Genomic DNA, 27,827 nt, shown 5'->3' with positions numbered 1-27,827 from the left:
AAAGAGGGGTGCAGGTTATACACTGGGGTGGCTTATACAGGTTAAATACAATATTAATGAGAACTAACAGACAATAACGCCAAGGAAAGTACAGGGGGTGTTATGTGTAGTATTTAGAATATAAATGTGAAGAAAGTAAAGTCGACGAAAAGATGACTTGCCGCCGGCAGGGACCGAACCTGCGACCTTCGAATAACGCGTCCGATGCTCTACCACTGAGCTACGGCGGCGGTCATCCTCCCGTCCACTTTCTGGGGTATATATGTTGATTTAAACCTAGGTGTGTTAGTCAGCGCCAATCGCAGCCATGGCGGCGAGTGTGGAACACTCTTTTTTTTGCCTGTTGGCGTCACGTAGCACGTGATCTTTTTTACGAGTTGGCAGCTGACCAATAATCCCTCGCATACTACCTGAAGGCATTAAGTCTGCCAGGACGAGACCCTCGCTATGAATGAAGGAAAGCAGATGATTTTTCAAGGGCTCGTTTATCTTTGTTAGACACAATATTAATGAGAACTAACAGACAATAACGCCAAGGAAAGTACAGGGGGTGTTATCTGTAGTATTTAGAATATAAATGTGAAGAAAGTAAAGTCGACGAAAAGATTACTTGCCGCCGGCGGGGACCGAACCTGCGACCTTCGAATAACGCGTCCGATGCTCTACCACTGAGCTATGGCGGCGGTCATCCTCCCGTCCACTTTCTGGGGTATATATGTTGATTTAAACCTAGGAGTGTTAGTCAGCGCCAATCGCAGCCATGGCGGCGAGTGTGGAACACTCTTTTTTTTTGCCTGTTGGCGTCACGTAGCATGTGATCTTTTTTACGAGTTTGCAGCTGACCAATAATCCCTCGCATACTACCTGAAGGCATTAAGTCTGCCAGGACGAGACCCTCGCTATGAATGAAGGAAAGCAGATGATTTTTCAAGGGCTCGTTTATCTTTGTTAGACACAATATTAATGAGAACTAACAGACAATAACGCCAAGGGAAGTACAGGGGGTGTTATCTGTAGTATTTAGAATATAAATGTGAAGAAAGTAAAGTGGACGAAAAGATGACTTGCCGCCGGCAGGGACCGAACCTGCGACCTTCGAATAACGCGTCCGATGCTCTACCACTGAGCTACGGCGGCGGTCATCCTCCCGTCCACTTTCTGGGGTATATATGTTGATTTAAACCTAGGAGTGTTAGTCAGCGCCAATCGCAGCCATGGCGGCGAGTGTGGAACACTCTTTTTTTTTGCCTGTTGGCGTCACGTAGCACGTGATCTTTTTTACGAGTTGGCAGCTGACCAATAATCCCTCGCATACTACCTGAAGGCATTAAGTCTGCCAGGACGAGACCCTCGCAGGTTCGGTTCGGTCGCAGGTTCGGTCCCTGCCGGCGGCAAGTCATCTTTTCGTCCACTTTACTTTCTTCACATTTATATTCTAAATACTACAGATAACACCCCCTGTACTTTCCTTGGCGTTATTGTCTGTTAGTTCTCATTAATATTGTGTGTAACAAAGATAAACGAGCCCTTGAAAAATCATCTGCTTTCCTTCATTCATAGCGAGGGTCTCGTCCTGGCAGACTTAATGCCTTCAGGTAGTATGCGAGGGATTATTGGTCAGCTGCCAACTCGTAAAAAAGATCACGTGCTACGTGACGCCAACAGGCAAAAAAAAGAGTGTTCTACACTCGCCCTCATGGCTGCGATTGGCGCTGACTAACACTCCTAGGTTTAAATCAACATATATACCCCAGAAAGTGGACGAGAGGATGACCGCCGCCGTAGCTCAGTGGTAGAGCATCGGACGCGTTATTCGAAGGTCGCAGGTTCGGTCCCTGCCGGCGGCAAGTCATCTTTTCGTCCATTTTACTTTCTTCACATTTATATTCTAAATACTACAGATAACACCCCCTGTACTTTCCTTGGCGTTATTGTCTGTTAGTTCTCATTAATATTGTGTCTAACAAAGATAAACGAGCCCTTGAAAAATCATCTGCTTTCCTTATACAGGTTAAAGTATGATATTTCCTGTTACTCAAAATACCTGCATTCAATTACTCTTCCAATAGGTTAGTCTAGGCTTGTACAATTATTCAATGTTGGAGATGCCCCCTCCCCCCCCCCCCCCTTTCCTCGCAGGAAGTTGTTTGAGGCATGGCATCTAGGGAGAAAAATTGTTACAGTGGAGGTTATCCTGCAGAAAGATTGTTGGAAAGATCTTCTCCCTTTAATCTTTTGTTTTCCAGCACGCAAGTATCTCTGCCAGAAGTTAGAAGCGAAGCCCCCTATGCAACCCTGCATTCCTGCTTCAGTGGTATGAAGGTATTCTGAAAACTTTCGCCATTGGCTACATTGCACATGGAGCAGCACTCACAGGGCATGCATAGGGTCGCTCGCCAGTGTGCTGTCGCAAGTGGAGCCGCAACTTGCAGGCACGGCCAAATGCACGGCCACACTCTGGGAACGGGCAGCACAGCTCCTCGGGTCGGTGCTGGTGAACGCGCAAGTGTGAGGCCAGCGTGTTGGACGAGTAGTACGCCTTGCCACAGCCCTCTTCCGGACATCTGCGCCAAGACACACACACCTCACTCATTAGTGTCAAAACTGCAGCCACTTGCTTGAGACACACGCAACTTCCACAAAGTACAGATCACAGAGTTGCTGCCCAAGATTTTGAACCCCCTAGAGGCCGCCATATACCATTTGAGGAATCGGGAAATTTGCCTAGAGGTTTGAAAAACTGAACATTGTGTGCGATCAGCTTTTCAAACCTCCAGCGATGGCACGAACAGTGATGTCGTGGGCCATGAAGGTGCTGCAGCAGTAACCAAAGATTGTGACCAGTCTGACGATCACGAATGTGTTGGACACTGTAGAGACTCCGCTTATTCCTGGTGAAAAGTGGCACAATGATTGAATCAGTCCACAGAAATGTGGACAGGTTGGAGTTGTTCCTGCTACAAAGCTGGTGAATTTGTTCACCACTGAGATGCTCGGTGGCAGATCGTCCATCCACTGTGAGGTAGCCGGCGGGTTTGATGTGCGTGCAAGCCGCGGTAGAATCGTTCTTCAAGAACTCCCGCCACGTTTATTTTTTTGACGTAGCACTCAAAACAAAACTACTGCTCATCATCACTAGCTCTGCGATCGTGAATGACAACTACGGCATTATGAAGGCACACGCGTGACCAGCGCGCACAAAGTCCAGAGCCTAACGACATCCTGCCGCGACCGCTGCGAATACAAATGCGGTCGTGTCCATGCGATCATAGTCAACCGTGAAAATACGCGCGCATCCAACGCACACCGACTCAGAGCAATGCTGCTTGCCGCAACGCTGCTGACAAAACCACGGTAGACGCAATCACACTGATCACACATAGCAACGAAGCAGTTCTGAAGAGCACGGCCAGCTTGCACAGATTTAAAACGGAACTAGTACCGTTTGCTGCAACCGCTGCGCAGGAAACCGCAGTCGTTATCGCTGCGATCATCGATAGCGATTAAGCACCGAAGGTTCATAGCTAACACAGCGGAAGATTAAAGGCAATAAAGTTGTAAAACGGCACGAAGCATTATGGCTTTCCTATCGTTCACTTATGACTATGGTAGTGCGGGGCTTCGGCCCTTAGTTTTCAGTTGGCCTCTAGCAACGCCTCCTCTAAAAAACAGAGGAGGCGCTGCCTCTAGTGAAGCTTTGGCATGCTCATTCGCGGCGCGGCGCACTCCGCACGCTCCGAGGGTAGTCTCGATAACCCACCCCTGCTTATAATCGACACCCCCTCACTAGGAACCGCGGGAGAAAGAAAAAATATACTCGCGTATAGACGCAAAGATGTCTTCCTCGCATTACCACGAAGTTGTGCCATGTAGCCAACTTGTGCACCGGAATTCACATATTACCTGCACCCAGGGGCATAGGCAGAAATTTTTTTCGGAAGGGGGCACCTCCTTGATCTGAAGGGGGGCCGGGCAGGCAGATGCGGTCGAGTGCCATTTTGTGTGCCACCCCCTGGCTATGCCACTGCCCGCACCCCGAGTTTAGTTCCACATGTTCTGTATATTTTGTGCGTGTTATACGCGAGAAAATACGTTCAGTCGGTATGCGGCGAAGTACGTCTGAGTTAGCGAGAGTTAATGCAAACGATAACGCATGCGTTTGCTGGGACCAAAGGATGAGTCATAATCATCAGATCTTCCTAACTTTTGTGGTATATATATGAAATTTTGCTGCAACGAAATTCCGCAACGAACTTTTTCGCGCGTCCCGTCAATTTCGGTGTAGCGGAATTTGACTGTATCTACTCATCTTCAGCATTACTATAAGTCTTATATCATCTTACGTTTATACTCAAGTCTATTCACAAATATGTCAAGGCACGAGCGTTCATGTGCCACCTCAATATTTATTGATGCAAGGCCTGAGTTAACGGGGGGGGGGGGGGGGGGGGGGGGGGGGGGGTGATATGACATCCCCTCGCATACTCTTTGACAGGAAGTTCTTGATAACAATCTCTCTTGTGAGTCGCTTATTTTATGAAAATGTCCTTACTGGATTGAAACCACTTATAATACGTATTTGAAGGTACAAGATCAAAAGGCGTATCGCAGAGCACTGACTATGCGAGATACTGGCGTTAAAGAGCATTGGCACCATGATCGAAAAAGCGTCTTTTACGCTAACGGACTCGTGAGTCAGTCAAGCCGTGAGTCTAAGTGAGTCTGGCTGAGTCATATGTTGGTGCGTGTGAGTCCGAGTGAGTCTGGTTGAGAAAAAGTTTAGTGAATCTGAGTTTGAGTGAGTCCAGTTAGGGAAACTTTTGGTGAGTCCGAGCGAGCTCTAATTTTTTTACCGACCTATGGTTGTGACAGTACTTGAGTTTTACATAGTCCCTTTACAACAGACCAAAATCCTCTTCACTATGAAGGTCTGTTGTAATGAGGTTATACTGTATGCATTCCATCGCCAATTTGTGATGGTGATGTCACTACATCTGCCACTGGAAGTTGGCTGTTGCTAATGCCACAAACGTGGCTTCATTTTCGTACTAGATCGACCCGTTTTGCTAAACATGCTTTCCGAATAAGGTCTTAGCACTGTGAAATCAATGCGATATAAAATTCATTAGCATCGCCTGAAAAACAGTGAAATACAAAGTTATCCAGGCTCATAGCAATACTGCACATTACATCACCTGCGTCATACGCGACAGCTAGCAGCACAGTTTCATTTTCCCGCAGCAGATAGCACGCTGCCGTGCGAAAGGAATTGTTTTCTTTTTGGCCATGTTTGCACTACATTTTAACAAGAAGGTGTTACTTGGCCAGGCTTACGAAGGCGTACATTCGTCCGGCGTCTGCAAAAGACGTGTGCAGAAAATACAACCTCTCTCACAGACACCAGCACCCCCGTTTAAAGTGTTGTCGACACCACTTTGGTTGTACCAAATTATGTAAATAAACACAATTCGGCCTCTGCATGTTCTCATTTTATAAGACATCTAGGGAACATGACTTAGCAGTACCGCTCCAAGGATTCGTCAACCTAGCCAGAAGAAACTCCTTCATGCTCCTAGCTCGTAAGAATATGCTTAGGGATCCTCTGCAACTTTATTCCTCTAATTTCGCTTCGAAGTGTATTAAAAAAATATTCGAGAGATATTCTAAAATTATTCAATTCACACTCAAACTTTATTCGAATTCACTTCACACCCACAATTTTGCTATTCGCACAGCTCCACCACAAACATATTCCGTGGAAATCGTTTCAGAAGGCTAAGACTGTTCATAATAATGGGGTAAGTGCAACTTTAAGAAAATATTTTTATTGTAATCTCTTGCCTTACCATGTTCAGTATGCTTATTTAGGAGTCATTCTATCAGTAAACTGAACACTTAGCCCTGTTCTTGAACATACATCCGTGGTATGGCTTCCCTACAAACACTGTGAAGTAAGCTCACTCGATAATACAGTAGACTCTCAGTAAACGGAAATCTGTTAAACGGAACTGCTGCTTAAACGGAACAACTGCATCTAATATAATTGGTTTCATACTTGGATTCTGCACTTCTGTTCATCTCTCAGTAAACGGAACTCCTGTTAAATGGAACACATTTTCTTGGTCCCTTCAGGTTCCGTTTAACGAGAGTCTACTGTACGTATTTAACGAAAATCTATCCATTTCATTTTCCATAACTACAGCCGCCGCTTCTCACCCACTCTAGCCCCACAATCATTAAACATTAAATCACTGCTCTTGCGATATCAAATCGAAGCTTCAAAATTTTTATATACAATTATTAACTCCTCCTCCAGCCTTTCTGACAGTAACTCATCACATTTACTCATGGAAGTTCTACCCACAGTTCCCACGCTTTGAATGTAACAAACACCTTTCTTTGCTCGTACTAATACATTTAAATACAGTTTTTTTTCCACGTGCAAGACAGCTTTGGAGAAGGGTGTCTTAAGGGCCAGTTGGTACATGATACTGTAAGGAAACAGCACGAAAAACGAAACTAAGTCAAAGGAACACTGCTTGTGTTGTGTGTCCCTTCGACTCAGTCCCGTTTTTCACGCTGTTTCCTCGCAGAGCTTTGGAATTCCCTCCCTGGTAACATTAACTTCTTGTCACTAAAAGATTTCAGAGTTGCAATTGAAGAGGATCTCGCTGACATGCAAACCACTTCATTTTTACCATTAGTAGTATTTTTGAGCATTTTTTTTTGTTTGTTGTCTTACTGGCATTACAAAACGTCCCCATTCCTGCTAGTCCTAAATAGTACATGTAAATAAATAAATAAATAACACTTGTGCTACTTATAGCTTCTGCTTTGTTTACAGAACTGGGTCCCAAGTAGGCATGCTTGTTCGTGGCCACACAATATACAGGGCCCACCTGTAAGGTGCCGCCAGCTCCTGGTGCTCTCGCAGATGCAGCTCCATCTTGCGTCGAGTGCCAAACACCTGAGAGCAGCCGGGAGAGAGGCATGCGAACGTGGGTCGGCCATGTAGCTTCATGTGGGCCCGCAGGTTGTACACCGTCGTGAAGTGCTGTCCGCAGCCTTCCACATCACACTGCACACAACACCCAAACATCTCCTGGGCACCTGGTGTTAATGATTGCAACGAGGCTTGCCAGCTTCAATGCCAAACAATGGCTTCAGCTAAACTCAGAAGCTGCCAGCTTCTTCAGCACAAAACACTGACAGCCTGGAGTTCTCTTCACCTGTCATTTTCAGAATCAACATTTCTGTACAGATCCTCCATAGTTAGAGCCCCCAACTTTGTGCGGTGGCAAAATTTTAAATACTACTGCAAATCCATATAAAGGTACACTCAAACCTCGTTATAACGAACACGGATATAACGAATTATCGGTTATAACGAAGTAAATGAAGAACAGTCTTGTAATAGCTACAGTGTTACAAATAAACGTTTATAACGAATTTTCGGATATAACGAAGTTATTTTCGTAGCAGATGCGACTTCGTTATAATGAGGTTTGAGTGTACTTGCAAAATTTTGCGGCAAGAGTGAATAGACATCAGGTACATGTAACAGTTTATTTATCCAACACTTCCAGCTTTCAAAAATTTTTAATTACGAACTCTTTTTTGCCAGATGTACAAACTTGATAACCGGTGTCATCTATAGGCCTTCTTCTAGGTCACTCGTTGAATTTTTCAACAGAGGGCTGTTATTCTTCATGCCACGAAAACTAACAACTGCATGGTGGGATGCAAGTTTTGAGTTCCTGAACGGGCGGCTGTAGGATGACCAATTTTCACAGGTGACGCCAAGCACCACTGTTTTCATGGGCTCAAAAAAGTGCAAATACAAGGCCAGCAGGGCCTGGGCATCACAGTTCGTGATTAGAGGTTCTAGCTTCTTGTGATTCCAATTTCAACTTGAATATTTTCACACCCCTAGTTTTTTTTTCCTGCATTTCTCTGAAGAAATTTTACTTCTGCAATTTTACGTGGAATCGCGGAAAGCTATGGCCTCTAACCATAGTGCTGCTTCAACATGCTGCAGACGAGATGCAGAAAACGGGGATGAATGCATTTAACATCCCAAAATTTTGCTGTACCACGTGTCTAAGTTCCCTGTATCAGGTACATTTTTACTTCAGAATAGGCAACTGACAGCGTAATCAATATTTTTTTTTTATGCACTTTGTCCACAATATTCCTGAGCTTCCTTCTTAGAGAAATGCCGAAAGCACAAACAGAACAACTATCAAGCTAACTCGTAAAAGCACATGCATGTTGGTAACCACTATGGCACCTCCCACGTTTCCTGATGATCTCAATAAGTGTTTTTTGACATGGTCATGGCACCAACTTCAATGGTGGCTGGCAGAACTCTCACAGCCTGAAGAAAGATGCCTGTGTCACCTAACCATGAGATGTTCTATGGGTATCACTGTGAAGAAGCTTACCATGAAATCCTTCTTGCCTTCATGAGTCTCCAGGTGGCGCTTCAGCTTGTACTCTGTGGCAAAGGCCCAGTCACAGCCATCTACAGCACACTGCACAAGACCATTCAATTCACTGAAAAAAGTCTGGCCATGCTCATCAAAATCAAGCCCCATCAAACACAAAAACACAAATCATTATAGTGGACGACATTCCTATCAGCACACACACTTTCATTTTATTTCCTTAAAGAGCTCACTAGGGGGTATTACATAAGGGGTAGGGTACAAAGAATATCAAATGATGAGCACTGTTACAATGCGTACTGAGAGGCAACTGCTTCCATGAATTCTAAAGAGACAGGGCATGCAAACACGGACACAAGAAGTCAGGACACCACAAACGCCGACTAACAACTGAAAAGACGCACAACGGCGGAAAAGAAAGAAGGCACGAAAACTTATCTGTGCATGCCCATGCAATAGGCGAACCTATCAATCCGGCACATGTGGGGGTCTATATGGAAGATAACTGTTCAGGCATTTGAGTTCATCTTTATGCAAGTTAATCGATGGTTGGCTCACGCATGCGCTACCACTATTATCGATATGCCATGCCTCAATCATCAGGCACGTTTTTTCATTTCTATGCCGGTACAACACTGTGCATTCATCTAATTTTGGCATGCACTTACACTCTCGACAACGTAAAAAATAGATTATAAGGTGAGCCTCCGGTTAGCAATCTCTTATGTTCCAAAAGTGATAGCTTTAACGCACAGGTTACACGCCTTTTAGATGTAGGTTATCCTCGTGATGCAGTGACCACTGTCGCTGAACGTTTAAAGAAGTCCATTATATTAAGTCCAGGCATGGTTGCAGAAAGCGATAGGAAGAAACGTGTCGTAGGTATACCATACATTCATTGCGTATCTCACAGGCTAAAGAAAGTAGGAACTAGATACGGCGTTAATGTTGTTTTCACGGCTGCCAATAAGCTAGATAAGACTTGTGCCGCTGTGCAGGGGAAGAATGAGCGAGTAAAAGACAAGAAGCAGACTGATATTTGTTTCGTAAAACACACCAAAAAATTCACTGATCGCCGTACAAGTGTGGTGTGTAAGGTCCCTTTCAGCTGTGGCTGCTTCTACGTAGGACAGACGGGCCGCTGCATTAACCAGAGATTACTGGAACATAAGAGAATGCTAACCGGAGGCTCACCTTTTAATCTATCTTTATATTGCCGAGAGTGTAAGTGCACGCCTAAATTTGATGAATGCGCAGTGTTGTACCGGCATTGGCAATGAAGAAATGCGCCTGATGATTGTGGTATGGCATATCGAGAATAGTGATAGCGCATGCGCGAGCCAACCGTCAATTAACTTGCATAAAGATGAAATCAAATGCCTTAACAGTTATCTTACACGTAGACCCACCCGCGCGCTGGATTGATAGGTTTGCCTATTGCATGGGCATGCGCAGATAAGTTTTCGTACCTTCTTTCTTTTCCGCTGTTGTGCGTCTCTTCAGTTAGCGTTGCAGTGTCCTGACTTCTTTCTTGTGTCCGTGTTTGCATGCCCTGCCTTTTTAGAATGAATACTTACCAACTAGCTCAGCTCTCTGTTATTCTAAGCTTCCATGAAGGCAGATGAGCTGGACATAGAAGAGATGATGTGTGCAAGATTACTCCAGGCTTCGGCTGTTCAAGAGAAAAAAAAAAGATGCAAAGGTGATAGTATGGGCATGCGGATAAGCTAAATTTAAGGAACGCCCTATGCGATGGAATATGTGTGATGGTGGCAAGATATCTGGTGCACAATTAACAATACTGTCATAAAATTTATGAAATAAGCTGGCAACTGGACAATAATGAGAAAGGGTTTGTGTGCCAGATTCTGCTTTTAACCAATGCATGCTAATATGGTGTGAGAAAGCAAAGTGAATGAACCAGATAGCACAACTTTCAGAGGCATCAGTGGTGTTTGTGAGAAAATTCTGGCAAGGGTTCCGAATTGCTGGTGGATATTCCAATTTGGGTCATATTAGTGTCTTGTAAGCTAATAATGTCACGTGGTCATGACGAAGAAGGCAGCAGTCGGTGGGTTTAAGACGAAACTTTTTAGAGCGCAGCTCTTAGGCGCCCGTCCCTGCGTTGAGCGGCGTCACCGTCGCCGTCGGTGGCGTAACTACGCGAACGAGTACGTGCCACAGGATTTGGGCAAGCCCGACTACCGTGTCCAACCAAAACGAAGTATGTGCCAAAGGAATTGGGCAAGCAAAGAAGACGTGCGTTGGTCGAAGGCGCTCTTTCGCCATCGCTGTGCAGAAGAAACACATCGAGAGCCTCCGAAACAAGTACCAAGCCATGCACCAGGCCCTGACAACAACCAACTATGATTCAATGGCACAGTTCTGGGAACACCACGGCGTCATGGACAAGGCAGAGTACAATTCGGGTCTCCGAGCGGGTACTCTTCGTCCCATCCTCATGCTAACCCGCACCGTGCAGCAAAGGTGGGTGAATTACTTTAACCCATGGGTGGCGTCCATCCTGGATTCAAACATGGATCTTCAGACAGTGCTTGACACGTACGCATGTGTCACTTACGTGGTAGAATATGTAAAGAAGGTCAACCGAGGTATGTCCAATCTGAACCGGGCAGTGCAAACAATTGTCAAAGAGAAGGGCAACATGGATTACACGCAGGCACTGAGATATCTGGGTGTGAAGATGCTCAATGCAATTCAATAGTGGTATCCAACTGTACATACATACATGTCTCTCTTAAATTGTTTGTCTCAACTTATTGCAAAATCAAAACATCTAAACAGCTACGCTCAGAATTTGCGTTAGACAGTATTGCCGCACGTCTTATTTTTCATGAGTTGAAGCTTCACCCACAAAGACTGTAGGCAACGCGCTGCATAGGCCGCGCCGCGATGTGTAAGAAGCTTCGCGATTGTTTTAGAACGCTCCGTTAAGATTGCGCGCCGCACGCGAATGTTCCAGCTTTGTCGAGAGATAACGCCACCACCAGAGATATCGCTGGAAAGTTCGATAGCACCTCTATAAAAGCCGACGCTCTGTTCGCCGCTATCAGTGTACCGCTGTAGTTTGACTTTCAGTTTCCCGGCCACAAGTTTGGCCAAATAAAGAATTTCATCTCGGACGTGCTGACTGCTGCCTTCGTCGACGTCACGACCACGTGACATCTGGTGGAGGTGCTGCTTCTTTCATGTACCGGACATCACCGTCAAGCCGTGCACCCAGCCCACATCGCGGAGAAGACCGACACCACCAGCGACAGTAGAGTCAGCCGCAGACTGAAAAGACTTCCCCCTCAATTTGGACTCCTACCGGACAAGTCAAGAGCCACGGTGACGAAGACAACAGCGACGATGACAGCCTCTGTGCCGCCTGCACCGACTGTGCTCCAGCAACCCAGGGAGCCGCCAACGTTCCGCAGTTCATCATTCGAGGACCCGGAAACCTGGATTGAAACGTACGACCGTGTTGCCGCCTTTAACAATTGGAGCACCGAAGACAAGCTGCGCCACGTACGTCTTCTTCTACCTGGAAGACGCGGCAAGAACCTGGTTTGAGAATCGAGAGTCCTCAGTTCAAACCTAGGACCTATTACTCAGCCCATTCCTGCACACGTTCGCAAGCGTTGTCCGCAAGGAAAGGGCCGCTTCCTTGCTGGAGACCCGGGTGCAGCTACCAAATGAAAACGTCACCATCTTCATGGAAAAGATGACTCGACTTTTCCGCCAAGCCGACGCTGCGATGCCCGAAGACAAAAAAGTTACCTGCGGCGTTCCAGCGCGTCATGGACACCATGCTGGCTGGATTGAAGTGGCAGACGTGCCTTGCGTATTTGGACAACGTCGTCGTGTTTTCCTCGACCTTCGACGAGCATCTCCAGCGGCTTGAGGCACTACTTCAAGCAATCAAGACTTCTGGACTGACCCTGAAGCCACAAAAGTGCCGATTCGCGTACGACGAGCTCTTGTTTCTGGGTCATGTGATCAGCAAGTCTGGAGTGCGCCCAGACCCATGGAAAACAGCTCCATGGCTGACTTGGAGGCCAATTTTTCGGCTTATGCGCCCATTAAAGACGCTTCGTCAAAAACTTTTCACGGATTGCCGAATTACTGATGCTTCTCACGAAGACTAACGTGGAATTCAGGTGGGAAACTTAAACGACGCCTGCAGACGCCACCCATACTTGCGCATTTCGACGATTGCTCTGATATGGAAATACACACCAACGCAAGCAGCGTAGGACTCGGTGCCGTCCTTCTGCAAAAGACTGACGGGCTTGAAAGGGTTATCAGTTATGCTAGCCGGTCACTATCCAAGGCAGAAGCCAACTATTCCATAACAGAAAAGGAATGCCTTGCCATCATCTGGGCTACGTCAACGTTTCGCCCCTACCTCTATGGCAGGCCCTTCAAAGTTGTCAGTGACCATCACGCCTTATGTTGGCTAGCTAACTTGAAGGACCCTTCTCGTACGATGGAGTCTGAGGCTTCAAGAATTCGACATTACCGTCGTGTACAAGTCCGGACGAAAACACCCTGACGCGGACTGCCTGTCTCGCGCCCCCGTCGACGCGCCACCGCAAGACACCGACGACGACTGCTTCCTCGGAACTATAAGTGCTGACGACTTCGCCGAAAGGCAACGAGCCGACGCGGAACTGGGGTGCCTTATGGAGTATCTCGAGTGCAAGACCGCCGTTGTTCCGAAGGTATTCAAGCAAGGACTGCCGTCGTTTTTCTTACGGAACGGCGTTATCCTGAAGAAGAAATTCTCGCCCCTTCGAACCAACTACCTTCTTGTCGTGCCCTCATCATTGCAACCAGAAGTCCTCTAGGTCCTACACGACGACCCGACAGCTGGACACCTCGGTGTTTCCCGCACGCTCGCCAGAAAACGGGAAAAATACTACTGGCCACGCCTTGCTGCCGACATCGCCCACTACGTTAAGACTTGCCGAGATTGCCAGCGACGGAAGACATCGCCGACTAGGCCAGCGGGACTTCTGCAGCCAATCGAACCACCTCACCGGCCGTTCCAGCAAATCGGGATGAACCTACTAGGGTTGTTCCTGACGTCGACTTCCGGCAACAAGTGGATCGTTGTAGCAACTGACTACCTCACCCGCTACGCCGATACAAAGGCCTTGACCAAAGGCAGTGCCGCCGAGGTAGCCAAGTTCTTCGTGGAGAACATCATCTTGCGTCATGGTGCCCCAGAGGTCCTCATTACAGACAGAGGTACCGCCTTTACTGCGAACCTAACTCAGGCAATCTTCAAATACAGCGAGACGAGCCACCGACGCACCACCGCCTACCACCGAAAGACAAATGGCCTCACCGAGCATCTCAGTAAGACCATCGCCGTCATGCTGGCCATGTACGTCGACGTTGAGCACAAGACGTGGGACGCCGTCCTTCCGTACGTGGCCTTCGCTTACAACATGGCCGTCCAAGAAACGACGCAGATGACGCCGTACAAGTTGGTCTACGGAAGCAGCCCGGCGACGACGCTCGACGCCATGCTACCCAACGTCACCGACGCAGAAAATCTCGACGACGACGCTTACTTACAACGTGCCGAAGAAGCTCGACAGCTTGCCCACCTGCGCATCAAGACCCAGCAGCACACCAACAGCCGTTGCTACAATCTTTGACGACGCTTCATGGAGTACCAGCCCGGCGACCGTGTCTGGGTCTGGACGCCAATACGGCGACGAGGACTGAGCGAGAAGCTTCTTCCGACGACACTTCGGACCGTACAGGGTACTTCGACGTCTCGGCACACTCGACTACGAGGTTGTCCCCAACGGCATCACAAACTCTCAGAGGCGCGGAGCTCGACCTGAGGTCGTGCATGTGGTGCGCCTTAAACCGTACTATGCTCGTTAACGCACCTGAGGACTCTAATGTTTGCTTGCTTTATTAGTTTTCTTTAGTACTGCATGTATTTCGAGTTTTTCGCTAAGCCCACATCGGCGTATCGGCGTCCAGACCCAAACAAGGTCGCCGGGCTGGTATTCCACGAAGCGTCGTCGAAGATTGTAGCGACGGCTGTCGGTGTGCTGCTGGGTCTTGATGCGCAGACGGGCGAGCTGTCGAGCTTCTTCGGCACGTTGTAAGTAGGCGGCGGCGTCGAGATTTTCTTTGTCGGTGACGTTTGGTAGCATGGCGTCGAGCGTCGTCGCCGGGCTCCTTCCGTAGACCAACTTGTACGGCGTCATCTGCGTCGTTTCTTGGACAGCCGTGTTGTAAGCGAAGGTCACGTACGGAAGCACGGCGTCCCACGTCCTGTGCTTAACGTCGACGTACATGGCCAGCATGTCGGCGATGGTCTTATTTAGACGCTCAATGATCCCACCAGTGGTGGTCCGGCGGTGCCTTGTCTGACTGTATCACAAAATCGCCTGAGTTAGATCAGCAGTAAAGGCCATACCTTTGTCAATAATGAGGACCTCTGGGGCACCATGACGAAGGACGATGTTCTCAACGAAGAACTTGGCTACCTGTGCGGCACTGCCTTTGGGCAGAGCCCTTGTTTCGACGTACCAGGTGAGGTAGTCAGTAGCTACGACGATCCATTTATTTCCCGAAGTCGATGTTGAAAATGGTCCCACTAGGTCCATCCCGATTTTCTGGAATGGTCGGCGAGGTGGTCGATCGGCTGAAGAAAGCCTGCTGGTCTTGTCGACGATGTCTTACGTCGTTGACAGTCTCGGCATGTCCTTACGTCGCGAGCGACATCAGTAGCGAGCTTGAGAGCGTGCTGGAAACACCGAGGTGTCCAGCCGTCGAATCGTCGTGTAGGGCCTGGAGAATTTCTGGTCGCAATGCTGAGGGCACCACGAGAAGGTAGTTGGCTCCAAGTGGCGAGGAGTTCTTCTTTAGGAGAATGCCATGTCACAAGAAAAACGACGCCCAGTCCTTGCTTAAATATTTTCCGGACAACGGCGTTCCTGCCCTTGAGGTATTCCACAAGGGTCCTGAGTTCCGGATTGGCTCGCTGTCATTCAGCGAAGTTGTCAGCACTTACGGTTCCCAAGAAGCAGTCATCACCCTGGTCGTCCTGCGGCAGTGGATCAACGGGGGCTCGAGACAGGCAGTCGGTGTCGGAGTGTTTCCTTCCGGACTTGTACACGACGGTAATGTCACTCTTGAAGTCTTAGGCTCCACCATGCGAGGCGCCCTGAAGAGTCCTTCAAGTTAGCCAACACAAGGCGTGGTGGTCGCTCACAACTTTGAATGGCCTGCTGTAGAGGTAGGTGAGAAACTTGGATGTAGCCTAGATGATGGCAAGGCACTCCTTTTCTGTTGTGGAATAGTTGGCTTCCGCCTTGGATAGCAACCAGCTAGCATAACTGATAACCTTTTTTAGTTCGCTAGTCCTCCGCACAAAGACGGCGCCGAGTCCTACATTGCTTGCGTTGGTGTGAATTTCTGTATCGGCGTATTCGTCGAAATGCGCAAGTACTGGAGGCGTCTGCAGGCGTCGTTTCAGTTCTTGAAATGCCTCGACTTGCGCCGTTTCCCACTTGAATTCCACGTCGGTCTTCGTAAGGTGAGTTAGTGGCTCTGCGATCCGTGAAAATTCCTTGACGAAGCGTCTGTAATAGGTGCACAAACCGTGAAATCAGCATAAGCCTTCTTGTCGGTGGGTGGCGAGAAGGCGGCGATGGCAGCTGTTTTCCGTGGCTCCGGGCGAACTCTAGACCTGCTAATGACATTGCCCAAGAACAAGAGCTCCTCGTACGCAAAGGGGCACTGTTCTAGCTTCAGGGTGAGTCCGGAGGTCATGATTGCTGGAAGCACAGCTTCGAGGCGCCAGAGGTGTTCGTCGAAGTTTGAGGGAAACACAACGACGTCGTCCAAGTACACGAGGCACGTCTACCACTTCAAGTCAGCCAGCACTGTATCCATAACAAGTTGGAAAGTCGCAGGTGTCGAGCAAAGACCAAAGGGCATGACCTTGAACTCGAAGAGGCCGTCTGGAGTTATAAAGGCAGTCTTTTCTCAGTCTCTCTCTTCGACTTCGATTTGCCAGTAGCCGGTCTTGAGGTCCATTGATCAAAAGCACTTCGCATTGTGGAGTCGATCCAGGGCGTCGTCTATCTGTGGGAGAGGGTGCACGTATTTTTTCGTGATTTTGCTCAAGCGACGATAATACACGTAGAAATGTAGGGGGTCCCATCCTTCTTATTCACTAACACCACAGGAGACGCCACGAACTCTTTGGATGGCTGGATAATGTCGTCACGTAGCATTTCAGCAACTTGTTTCTTAACAGCTTCATGTTGTCGCGTCGAAACTCGGTACGGGCTCTGACGGACCGGACGGGCATAATCTTCTTTTCTGTGTCCGTGTGTCAGTGTGCGCTAAAATAAGTTACGATGCACTCATACCAACTAGCTCGTCTTTCAGTATTACTTCATAATCTTCTGTCATAATGCGGTGTCTGGCAACCGGACTTTGTCGAATTCGCGATGACGACGAGAAGTAGCCCTTGTATGGTCGGAGCAGGACCTTGACCTGTTCTTGCCTGTGCTGTGGAAGACTCGGTTTGACGTCAAAAGTGGGTTCTGGCACTTGCATCGTCGCAGAAGGTTCGGTAAAATCTGTGAGGGTGAAAGCATTGCTGGCGTTCACACTTTCTTCAATAAAGGCGACTGTCGTGCCTTTGTTGACGTGCTTGTATTCGTTGCTGAAATTTGTGAGCATCACCTCTGCTTGCCCTCCACAAAGCTCAGCTATTCCTCTTGCGTCGCAAATGTCGCATCTGACCAACAAGTGCTGATCGCCTTTGATGAATCCTCCTAAGTCTACGGGTTCTTCTGTGCCAACGGAAATGATGACTAGAAACCGGAATTTAGGCAAATGCCTATTTTGCTCCTTACGCTCCTATCGTGCCATTTTGATAGATGAGCACGAATTAGAGGCTAAGCAGGGCTTTTATAGTGTTTTTATAATGCCTATTTTTGGCGTTCGTGCCTACATGCCTATAATGGCCTATAAATGCCTGTTCTCAAAAGCTGGCACCTATATAAATGCTATTTAACTCAAGTTTCGCTTTCCGGTACACTTTGAGCCCGTTATTCATGTTACCGCGCAACATTGACTATTGGAACTTTATGGGGTTCAACCTAGTCCTCTAGTTCAACTGACTCCCAGAAACAACCGCTAGCAGCAGTGAAATGGGACGCACCGGCGAGCATACGCTACCGCGCTGACATGGCGCGAGCGGTTGGCGAACGCGAAATTGCGGAGAGCCATCAGGGGCGAGTGAAGAGCAAAAGAAGAAAAAAAAATGTGGTATGCACGCGGCTTTTGTTTAGTTTGTAATTTCCTTTTTAAACCTTCCCCTACCGAAGACCTGAGCTTGTTCAAAAGTTTGTACCGCTCCAACCGAAGACGAGCTGGGCTCGTCCACACTGAAAGAAGCGTTTGCGGGCAGTGAAATTAAGCTATCCTGATTCATTTTACTGAGTTCTCTTCGGCTTGAACATATGGTGCAGTTAAAAAACTTTAAAAACGCGCTCGAACCATGCCTTTCGGTAGAAAAAGGACTGTATTCTGGAAACCGGAATTAGAAAATGGCGTCCTCCTCTGGCAGTGCGTGCCGACAGCAGCTAAAAAAAAAGAAAGAAAGCAACGCTTGTTCGCCGAGGTTTTGTGGAATGAATAATTTCAGTTCTCCAGCGAGTGAAGCAGCATATTTTTTCTAAATAATCGGATTTCGACGAAGACCGCGTCCCAACGTATTGGCAGTAGACGCCGATAGGTGTAAACAAACCCCCACCGCAATGCTCCCAAAGCTCTTTCACGCCCTCCCTTGTCCCTGCGCATTATTATTTTCTAAATTTCGAAGACATTTTATGCACCGAAGACAGGAGAGGTTAGGGCACTTTCGTGGTGTAGTGCAGGGAAGCCAATCCTCTGCATATTCTCGAAAAAATATTTTGCTTGCATCTTGCGAATAAAGCGCCTTTAAAAATTTTTGTTACTTGTTTCAAGACACATAGAATCAAATCGGCAAAGAAAAAAATCCGTAATTTTGTATCGTTTTTGGCAAAAAAACTCGGTAGGGAAAGGGTTAAGGTGTTCACCACCAGGGTGGAAACTGGTTCTACGCGATTCGACCTGGCCAATAGGGAGAATCTCCTCCTCCTGCTCTTTTAGCTATCTTGATGTCTGCTCCTGCTCTACCCTTCTCAGTCATGCCGAAGAAAAAGGCACAGAGGTGCGTGTTGAATCGTCAGTGGACACTCGACTCAATGATGATACAGAATAAGCGGAGAGACCGCGCTCTGCAAAGCGTGCATAACAAAGGACAACTGCACGGCTACGTTCAACTGTTGCTGCCTATGTGCCACCTTAAACAATAACATTTCTTGTTTGCCTATCGTAAATATACGTCGTGCACGTCTTCCTTTGAAATTATTTGCATTTATGTAAGAATTTATTGTGCCTAGCCAGTTTCGCGTGGATCCTCAAGAGCCGTGCTGCGCACGCAGAGGATCATTGATGCCACGCACCGGAGCTGACATCGCCGGCATCTCCCGCGCACTCCGCCACCGCCGCCAGTCTGTGCTTTCCAGAGGAGTGACATCGTAGCCTTGGCAGACGTATTGGCGCAGGCGCGCGCAGCTATTCGCCTTCGCTGTGCAGTCGCCGTCTGACACTGCGCTGGAGCCGCTTGATAGCGCCTCTGACTGGCGTTTGCCAGTGTGGTATAGCCATGGAGAAGGAGAGCGCAAATGCTACTCAACGGCGCAGAAGAGCAGAGAAGCTTAACTCATCGGATCCCGAAGTAGTTGCCTGGCAAAATAAGTATACATGTGCCACATAATACGTATACCGTGTGTGTGTCCCTGGAGCAGCAGTAAGCATGATAATAAAGCTAATCCTAGACAATCAGGAAAGCTAAGAATAATTAGCTGAACCTTTGCTAACGCTACGTTATCCTGGCATAGCCGAGCTAAGCCACTGCAACATTTTTTTATCAGAACAGCAGTCTCGGACGTCGGAGAGTACACTCAACGACGTGCTGCTTCTGAGATCTTGCTCACTCCTTTGACAAAAAGCATTGAGCCCACTAAAAAATCGTATTTGTCTTTTCAGAAAATAAATACTATGACTTTCAAATTAATACTGCTTTGTGCAAGTTGGTAGGAATTCGTGGTACAGTTACTTCCGCTCGTCTGAAGAACGTGTTTTACCCTTGTCCCACTTTCCTAAGAAGAGGGAAAGTAACTACCACTGATCATTTAAGCACACACAAACAAGGACAAAGGGAGGTGACGACAACACAAGGGCTTCACTACATCACAAATCCAGTGGTTTTTATGATTACCCAACTTCAAATTTTTGCGTAAGAAAACCGTTACAAACAGTTATGGAACACTTTTTTTTCGTTCTGGAACAGAAACAGAACGGAACTTTTTGCGGTGGAACGAAACTAAAACCGAAACGAAAAACATTTCGTTCTGCCACCCTGGTAACAGTGCAAACAAACGGCCACGGAAGAGACCCCACACACACATGGTTGATGAAGGTAAAATTATTGGCTCTGATGTAAGTGAGTTGAAACATGCCGATATGGCACAAACTGAAGACAATGAAAAATGAAAGCATGTGCACTACTTAGCCCTAAAATGTCACGTTTCAATCCGTCACCGCTGTAAATGCAGTGCAACAATATTTGACTCCTCTGTTCACAAGGAGCACCGTCTACAGATTGGAAACTTTTTACTAAGATGTTAGAAAAATGTATAAGGGCCACGCTTTGCTAAATCCTTCCTCTGACATTTCCGAGTTCAAAATAAAAATGCTTATACAGTAGAACCTCGATAATATGATCACGGCTCATACGAATTTCGAGGCGATAAGAATTTTCATGTGGTCCTAGCCAAGGCCCATTAGCCTGCAAAGTAATGGAGTACGGTTGTTGCGAATCAATTTTCAGCCCATGACGTTTGATACGAACGTACGTGACCGCGCAGGTACAAATATGTGCTGCCCGCGCTGTCGCGGAAGCCATGGCAATCGCATGGGTGCGGGATCCCAAGCGTGGGCATTAGTGCTGCGCCACCAGTTTGTCAGAATTAAAGCCTTTTTTAGCAGAATAGGCAATCAGCAGTGTGTTGTATCCTCTGTGATTGTGCACTCAGATCTTGGAGGCCCTAATGCGCCTTCGCGTTTAGATTACAGATGGTCATGGCATTGCGCTTTTTTTTCTTTTCTCCAACGTGTCGACGCGTGCCGCCATGCTCGAGGCAGCGTCATTGTACTGAGTTTACACGTGCCTGCCACGTCGATGTAAGCCACGTCCCCGCAATCAGACGTCCTATGAAAGATTGACGAGGATCGAAAGAGGAAGCGGACGGTCTTGGCAATGGAATTAGTGCCTCGCAACATTAACATGCATGATTGTGGGGGACGTGCACGCCTGCAAGCTCTCTGATTTGCACAAGAGACTCCCAAATTTTGAGCAAACCTCCTGATTGTCCAGGCACGGCTGTAAATCTCTCAAAAAACATAAGATTTGGAAGGGACTACTAGCTGTCAGGGGTCACAACACATTTTGTTCATTAATTACACATGTACGCACGCACCGTATATTTACGAGTAAAAGTATTATCGCTGACGTTTAAAAACTTTACTGGCAATCATGCAGAGTTGTTCATGACATTGATCCGGCCCTGAGATACAATAAATGAAAACGTATGCCAGCTTTCTTTTGTCGCATACTAATTTTCCATGTTTTCTGGTGATACAAATTTCGGATCATACAAATCTTTTTGGTGACCCCTCAAGGTTCGTATAACTGAGGTTTTACTGGATATATAAACAGCACCTGAACAAAGAAAGGCATGGTTTGCCTCAAACGCCAGGGATCAGTCTTGGAAGTGCTCACCTTGAAGGGCCTGCAGGCAGCGTGGCTGAGGAGGTGCACCCGTAGTTGGCGGCCCCGCTCAAAGACCCGATCACAGCCCTCCAAGGTGCAAGGGAAGTGCCGCCGAGGGGCACTGGGGGTCGGGTTTCCCAGGCAGAGCACCGTTGACGCACCTACAGTACAGCAGTACACTGGTAGCATCGCCTCCCAGATGTGGCATGCAAAGCTTTCCATGATTTGCCACATAAATGGCCGGAAAAAATAACCACCACTTTTTGTTCAGTTCCTCTTCCATGCAAAGACCAGCAGCACATGCTTTGCTCAAACATCGCCTCAAAAAAAAAAATTTTTTTTTTTGCACTTATGTAAATGTACTAACTACGTACAGATGTCTAAGGGTGACCAGATTCAGTATCTAAATAAAGAAACCCACACAGAGATGCAACAGCCAAAATAGGATTTGGAGCAATTTTTGGAGCAGGAAAATCTCTCTTTTGGAGCAGGAAAATCCAAATTTGGAGCAGGTTACGGAAAAAAAAGAACTCCGTTTTGGAGCTCAAAATTCCAAATTTGGAGCAGCTTCACAAACAAAGCTTGCTTTTGGAACAGTAACAAAAAAAATATATGCGAACATTTCGATGTCATCACCACAATTATGTTTTCAGTGCATAACATGCTGAATAATGCCAGTGAATTCTCCGGAAACCAGTAAGGCCTTGTGCATTGGTGAATTTGCACCAAGGTCCTTTACACCTGGCCTATACGCCACTGGCTGATCACGTCATTGTTGCAATCCACTTCACTCAGCACCGATGCGCGGAATTTTGTATTCCGCCCTGCTAAGAAGGTCTTGAGGAGAAAGTCCATTTTAAAGACAGCCGCCATATGTATATATAGTTCAAGAGAAAAGTCCAAGTCCAAATCCGGTGTTTATATGTTGTGCAACGTCTAAGCCAAACCAGCCAATAAGTACAATCTTCATAAGTGTGTCCTCCCCCTTATCTTTATTGTGTATATATATATATATATATATATATATATATATATATATATATATATATATATATATATAGAAATAGAGAGAGAGAGAGAGGGGGGGCGAGGGAGGGAGCTATGCACAGCGAACAGCGAAAGTCGGCATCGTTTCACTGAAAGCCGTACCTGTCGCCGCGTAGAGCCGAACCCTTGCTAGTTTCGTGCAGCGCGTCTCCAACAAAGCGGACGCCATCACTCCCGGGTCGGTCGCGTGCTCTACCGTACGACAGCTTTTCCCGGGGAGTATTCCTACCCGCTCCGCTCGTGACTGCATGTAGGGATACGGCAAAGATTTCGTTGGGTTAACAATGGTGAGCTGCTTTCGTTTCTGCAAGCGACACGCAATCTGCGTTTCCGCTCAGGTGGCGTCAGCCAACGGCATACTTGGGTTCGTCGCCTATATTATGCGTGCAATATATTAACAGTATAGTACCAATAGCGCTATGCCGCACGTGCTACCGAGCAGATATAAAGATCCAGATCGCGATAAGGTTGCTGGCGATAACTCGTACTGACGTGCTCGTTAGTGTGTGCCAGCAAACATTCGCGCCAGGAAAGCGGTGACCGCACTCGCGTCGACGTCAAAATGATTAGTCGACCGATGTCCACATTTCCCCCAAAACGGAAGGCCTTTTTCGGCACATTGTGGTGTCGGCCTCACCGCGAATTGGGGGGAGCAAGTACCTTGATGAACTCTTTCGGCTGAGGCGGTCAGAGTTTTCGCGTGTAGTACTTCTCTAAACAACACTTTACTCGTCAGTAGATTTAAAAATACTTTACTGTATACAACCCGCGAATTCGTGCACGTGATTACTGCTATTTGAACAAAGGCAGCGTTGAACCGGACTCCACCAAACAATAACCACAGCCCCACTAAGATTTGCAGCACGTGTCAAACGGCTCGTTTGTCAGTTAACTTTCTTTATGCGGTGCTTCCACATTAAAGGGGCGCTCACCCTTGCTCATGCTGAATGAACCTGTAAAGCAGCGTTTGAACCAGCAGTAGAAACTTCATTTAGGCCCATCGGCCCACCGGAACAGATTAACGTCTTGTTTGAGTCAAGCGCCACTGGGTGGAATTGGATTGGATGAAAGTGCCTCTGGTGCTTCTCCCAACATTAGGGCGCCAATACGGGCTTCGTTTTGCATTAAAACGAGGCTAAAACTAGCACAACAGAAAAATTTTGCGGTTACCGGGGGTGTTTTGGAGCAGCGTGGCGCAATTTCGAGAAATATCGCGGTTTTGGCGCAGCTCGGCGCAGAAAAACGAAATTGTATCAAAATGGCGCAATTGGCGCAGCTGTTGCATCCCTGCCCACACAAACACGGGGAAATGAAATACAATGTGACGCTTAAAATGAACTTAAACATTTTCAACTTGGCCTACCCGTGTGGCTAAAAACTGCAAGGGGTATTCACACGAGGGAGAAATCGGCGGGGGGACACGGGGGGATTGCAGATCACGTGACCGTGACGTCACGGATTAGTGAGCGGGCGCGACCCCCCCGCGACTCCTCGGAGGAGACAGGGACCTTTTCCCTGACAGGACAAGCAATCCCCCGGCAGGGGGGGATATGGCGGAATTTCAGGCTCTTGTTTCGCCACATTGTTGCACTTGCTCCTGCAGAGAGCGGCAGTGGGAGTCCAGTCTGCAGCTGCATGGTCGTCTGCAGCTCGTCAAACGGGTCGTACAAGCCACCAGAGTAGTCTAGTAACACTGGTCTCCCCCTCCGTTCGCCTCATCCGTGTAAGTGGGGGACATTTGTGAGGGATTCTCCTCGCGAGCTGACGTCACTAGGCTCTGCCTGTATCCCCCGAAGATTTGTCCCCCGTCTGAATACCCCTTAACACACGTTCAGTGCTTCATCACAGCTGCATGAAAATTGCTTATATCACAAGAAAGTCTCTCAACATATGCTGCACTAACCTTTTAACACGCACCAGTGCAGGATAACACTGAACCCAGAATTTTTTGTCTCAGAGCGTTGCCAACCACTTCTGACCCCGAGCACCCATATTTCATTAGAATACAATTAATTTAAGCAAACATTAATAACAACAGACAATATGCAGGCACTTAAAATTTAATTTATTAAGTAAACTTTCTGCATATATTAGTTCACGGCAAATTACTTCTAATGAACATTTATAAAACAGCACTTCTTGGCTAAAAGTGACTATATGAACCTGCTCAGGTTTTGCTTTCACCATCATGACACTCGAACACTACATATTTCCTGAGGAGGTTTTCAGAATCAGTGACAAGAATACAACTTGGTACAGTCAAGCTCAAGGAAAAAACTGGGGGACGGTTAAGCTTCGCCTTTAAAATGCGAGAGCGATATCCGGCCCCATCCTCATCGTGCTCTGTTTCGCTTGTCATTATGTTCAGTTGCCCGGTCTCACACACACGCACACACTTAACATACCTATAGTAAAGGTAAAGGTTTCCACCCTCGTCAACAGCACTTTTTGACAACAGTGTACCCACTACGTGTATGTAAGAGAATGTGCGCACTAATGTGTATGCCCTTTGTAATGGGTGGCATGCTTTAAACCAGCAGCAATTACGTGCGTGATACTTTTTCGAAGTTGTGATGCACCCACTACGTGTTTGTAAGGGAATACGCACAGTAATGTGAGTGCCTTTTGTAATGGGTGGCCGGCTTTAAACCACCAACTCGTTATGCAGTTCACATAGTGTGACGACCGATGGCAATATACGCTTGTACCCCGTTTTACTGCGATATTACGTCTCGTACCATGACACCTGTACACAGGACACGTATGTTTGTGAAGCATTAAAGTTAATTTCAGTGCAGTTCCAAGCAATGGAGTGGCTATGTGGTAGAACACCTGCTTTCCACACAGACGGCCTGGGTTCTATTCTCACTCGAACCTACCTAAGATTTTTTTTTATTATTTATTTTATACAAGATGATTTTTCGCTCACAAACAACGACGTCGACACCGGAATTTCTGCGGAATGAGCTCTTTATCGCTATCGCGTTAAAATGGCCTGGGCATAAGCTTATTGGTACAGTTTCATAACTGGAAATGGCCCAAAAAGGAACTCATAAGACACGAACAGACAGGACAAAGTGCTACCTACCAAGGAAGTGTTTATTTAACACCAATATAAACTCATTGCTGCAACCACACAATATGCAATGTAACGTCAAATAGCTGCCCATCTTCGCTCCAAGGTTGCTGGCATGTTCATGCATGTGGTTGTTTACACAGCAGCTCGTCCTCACAATGTACAAGCCACCACAAGACGTCGGGATTGCAGGGAACAAAGCAACTTTTCCTGCACGTGCGTATTTTGCACCACAGGCATTTACTCCCTAAGAGAGATACTCTCGCATTGTCTCAGCAGTCATTGCCAAGTATAAAATTAAAGGCAAAAGAACAAGGTAATCCTGGCAAAATAAATGGGACAGGTGGAATTCTTAGGAGATGTAGTACATACTGAATAGTGCCAGATGTGAAGCAAATAAATAGTTGAGAAATAGTGGACACCTTTCCCATTGTTAATATGCAACAACATGCCACTGCACTGCACAGTAAAATATTCAGTCAGCTTTGCACCAGGGATGCCAACCCTGAAAGAAGTGCGGAGCTTTTCTTCATCTATTTTTTTTTTCTTTTTCCCTCTTCACTCTGTTTTTTCTATGTCTCCTCTGTCTCTGTTCATTTCTATTTCTTTTTTTCTATATACTTTCCATTTCTCTCTCTCCCTCCATTTCTCGCTCCCTCTTTTTCTCTTTCTGTCTATTTATTTCTCTCTTTCTTTGATTCTCTCTCTGTCTGCCCCTCGCATTCTTTCTCGCTTTCTTTCTATGCTAAGCTTTACTCCCTCCCCTCCTCCTCACCCTCACATCTGCAGTTCTCAACCTCACTTCCCTTTCCCACCCCATTGCCATACTATACTAGACAGGGCTATGCTATGCTCTGCTAGAATGCCTGGATAGCCGAGTGGTTAGGATGCTCTCCTTTGGAACGCGTGTATGTGGGTTCGAATCCTGCCTCATCAAAAAAATTTTTTCCCCAAGAATCTCTCTCTTTCTTTCCATCTCTTCCTTTCTCTCTCCCTGTACTCGTTGTCTCACCCATCAGCGTTATTTCATCCAACGCCAGAAAAATCTGCCCACGTGTTCTGGGAGCAAAGCAGAAGATGAAGAAGAGGACGAAAAGGTCGAACATAGTGCGTGTTGGTTCATGATGATGATAGTTTTGTGTTCGTGGAATACGATGAACGGCTGGCATAAACAGCTCTGCTGTTACAAACACTCTCCATTAAAATTACAATGGGTGCATTAAGGCCCGAACACACGTACGCGTTGCAGCGCGTCAACGCGCAACTTTTGACGCAGCGCCGCGCCCTCTCCCTATGGAGAGGGAGGCCGCGCAGCTTCGTGTAGCCGCGCGCCCTCTCTCCCCATAGGGAGAGGGCGTGGCGCCGCGTCAAAAAGACACGCGTTGACGCGCTGCAACGCGTACGTGTGTTCGGGCCTTTAGGAGCAATAACTAAGCAGTCCATTTTGCACATTCAGGTGCCTCAGAGTACGCAGTCATGTAATGCTATGTTGAAGATGATAATCCCTTTCGCTTGAATCGCCACAGGGTCTCTAGCCAACACCTGTCTTTTAACGGGAAAGTTTGGGTGACTAGGACACCTGCATGATGTTCCTGTGAACAGGATGATGGCCAGGCTCGTACTGCTCCTTGCTGAACCGGACGGCACCGCTAACAAGAATGAGAGAGGGAAAGGGAGAGAGTGGCCGGCGCTGGGGGACTCGGCGGCCGAGCAGAGACGAGAGACATTCGAACAACGGAAGAAAGATCCTCAGCTCCGTAACTCAGTTCTAAATACAGTAAAATCTCGTTACTACAAAGATCAGATTAACAAATTTTTTTCAAATCCTCACCAAAATGCCTATATTGCCAATGTAAAAAACTTTCAGTACTACGAATTTCAGAATACCGAATATTTCAGATTAACGTACGTAATTTAACCCCGAAATCAACAAGATGCTTCGTTATTACGAAGTTCGTGAATGTTTCAGTACGGAAATCACTGAAGCTTACACCTATCGTCATCTGCAGCAGATATGCGCCGGGAAACCCGCTTCAACAGGTGCAGCCCCATCAGTGTCGACATCAACGCAAGCGTCACCAACCGATCACACTAGTCAAACCAAATCAAACAATGTCGTAGGCTTAGTCCCGCTGTTGCCGCTGTTCTCACCACGTTTCCAGTTGCTGTCGTTTGGAGCTGCGAAGTGGAGATCGTGTTGTGTGGTTGCTTTTCTGGCAATGAGTTCTCCTGGCCCCAGCGTTAAAAAGAAGCGACGCCAGTTTTCGCTCAAGGATAAAGTGGACATTCTGACGGAGCTGAATGCTAGAAAAAAGCAAGTGGACATATGCAGGGAGTGCGA

At 47.3% G+C, this 27,827-nt stretch overlaps 1 protein-coding gene across 1 annotated transcript in view; it reads right to left on the bottom strand.

Moving 5' to 3' along the window:
- LOC119390297 (zinc finger protein ZXDC) overlaps nt 1–27,827 on the bottom strand; it is a 117,947-nt gene that overhangs the window by 65,777 nt on the left and 24,343 nt on the right. Inside the window, exons 2-5 of the mRNA XM_037657894.2 lie at nt 21,373–21,524; nt 8,445–8,534; nt 6,900–7,078; nt 2,375–2,564 (exon numbers count right to left, since the gene is read on the bottom strand). Coding sequence (XP_037513822.1) covers nt 2,375–2,564; nt 6,900–7,078; nt 8,445–8,534; nt 21,373–21,524 — 611 coding nt within the window. The remainder of the gene's footprint in view (nt 1–2,374; nt 2,565–6,899; nt 7,079–8,444; nt 8,535–21,372; nt 21,525–27,827) is intronic.

Source organism: Rhipicephalus sanguineus, chromosome 1 (assembly GCF_013339695.2).
Source record: "Rhipicephalus sanguineus isolate Rsan-2018 chromosome 1, BIME_Rsan_1.4, whole genome shotgun sequence".
In the NCBI taxonomy this organism is placed as follows: Eukaryota; Metazoa; Arthropoda; class Arachnida; order Ixodida; family Ixodidae; genus Rhipicephalus; species Rhipicephalus sanguineus.
The sequence above is the reverse complement of the archived record's forward strand: the minus strand, read 5'-3'. Positions and strand labels throughout refer to the sequence as shown.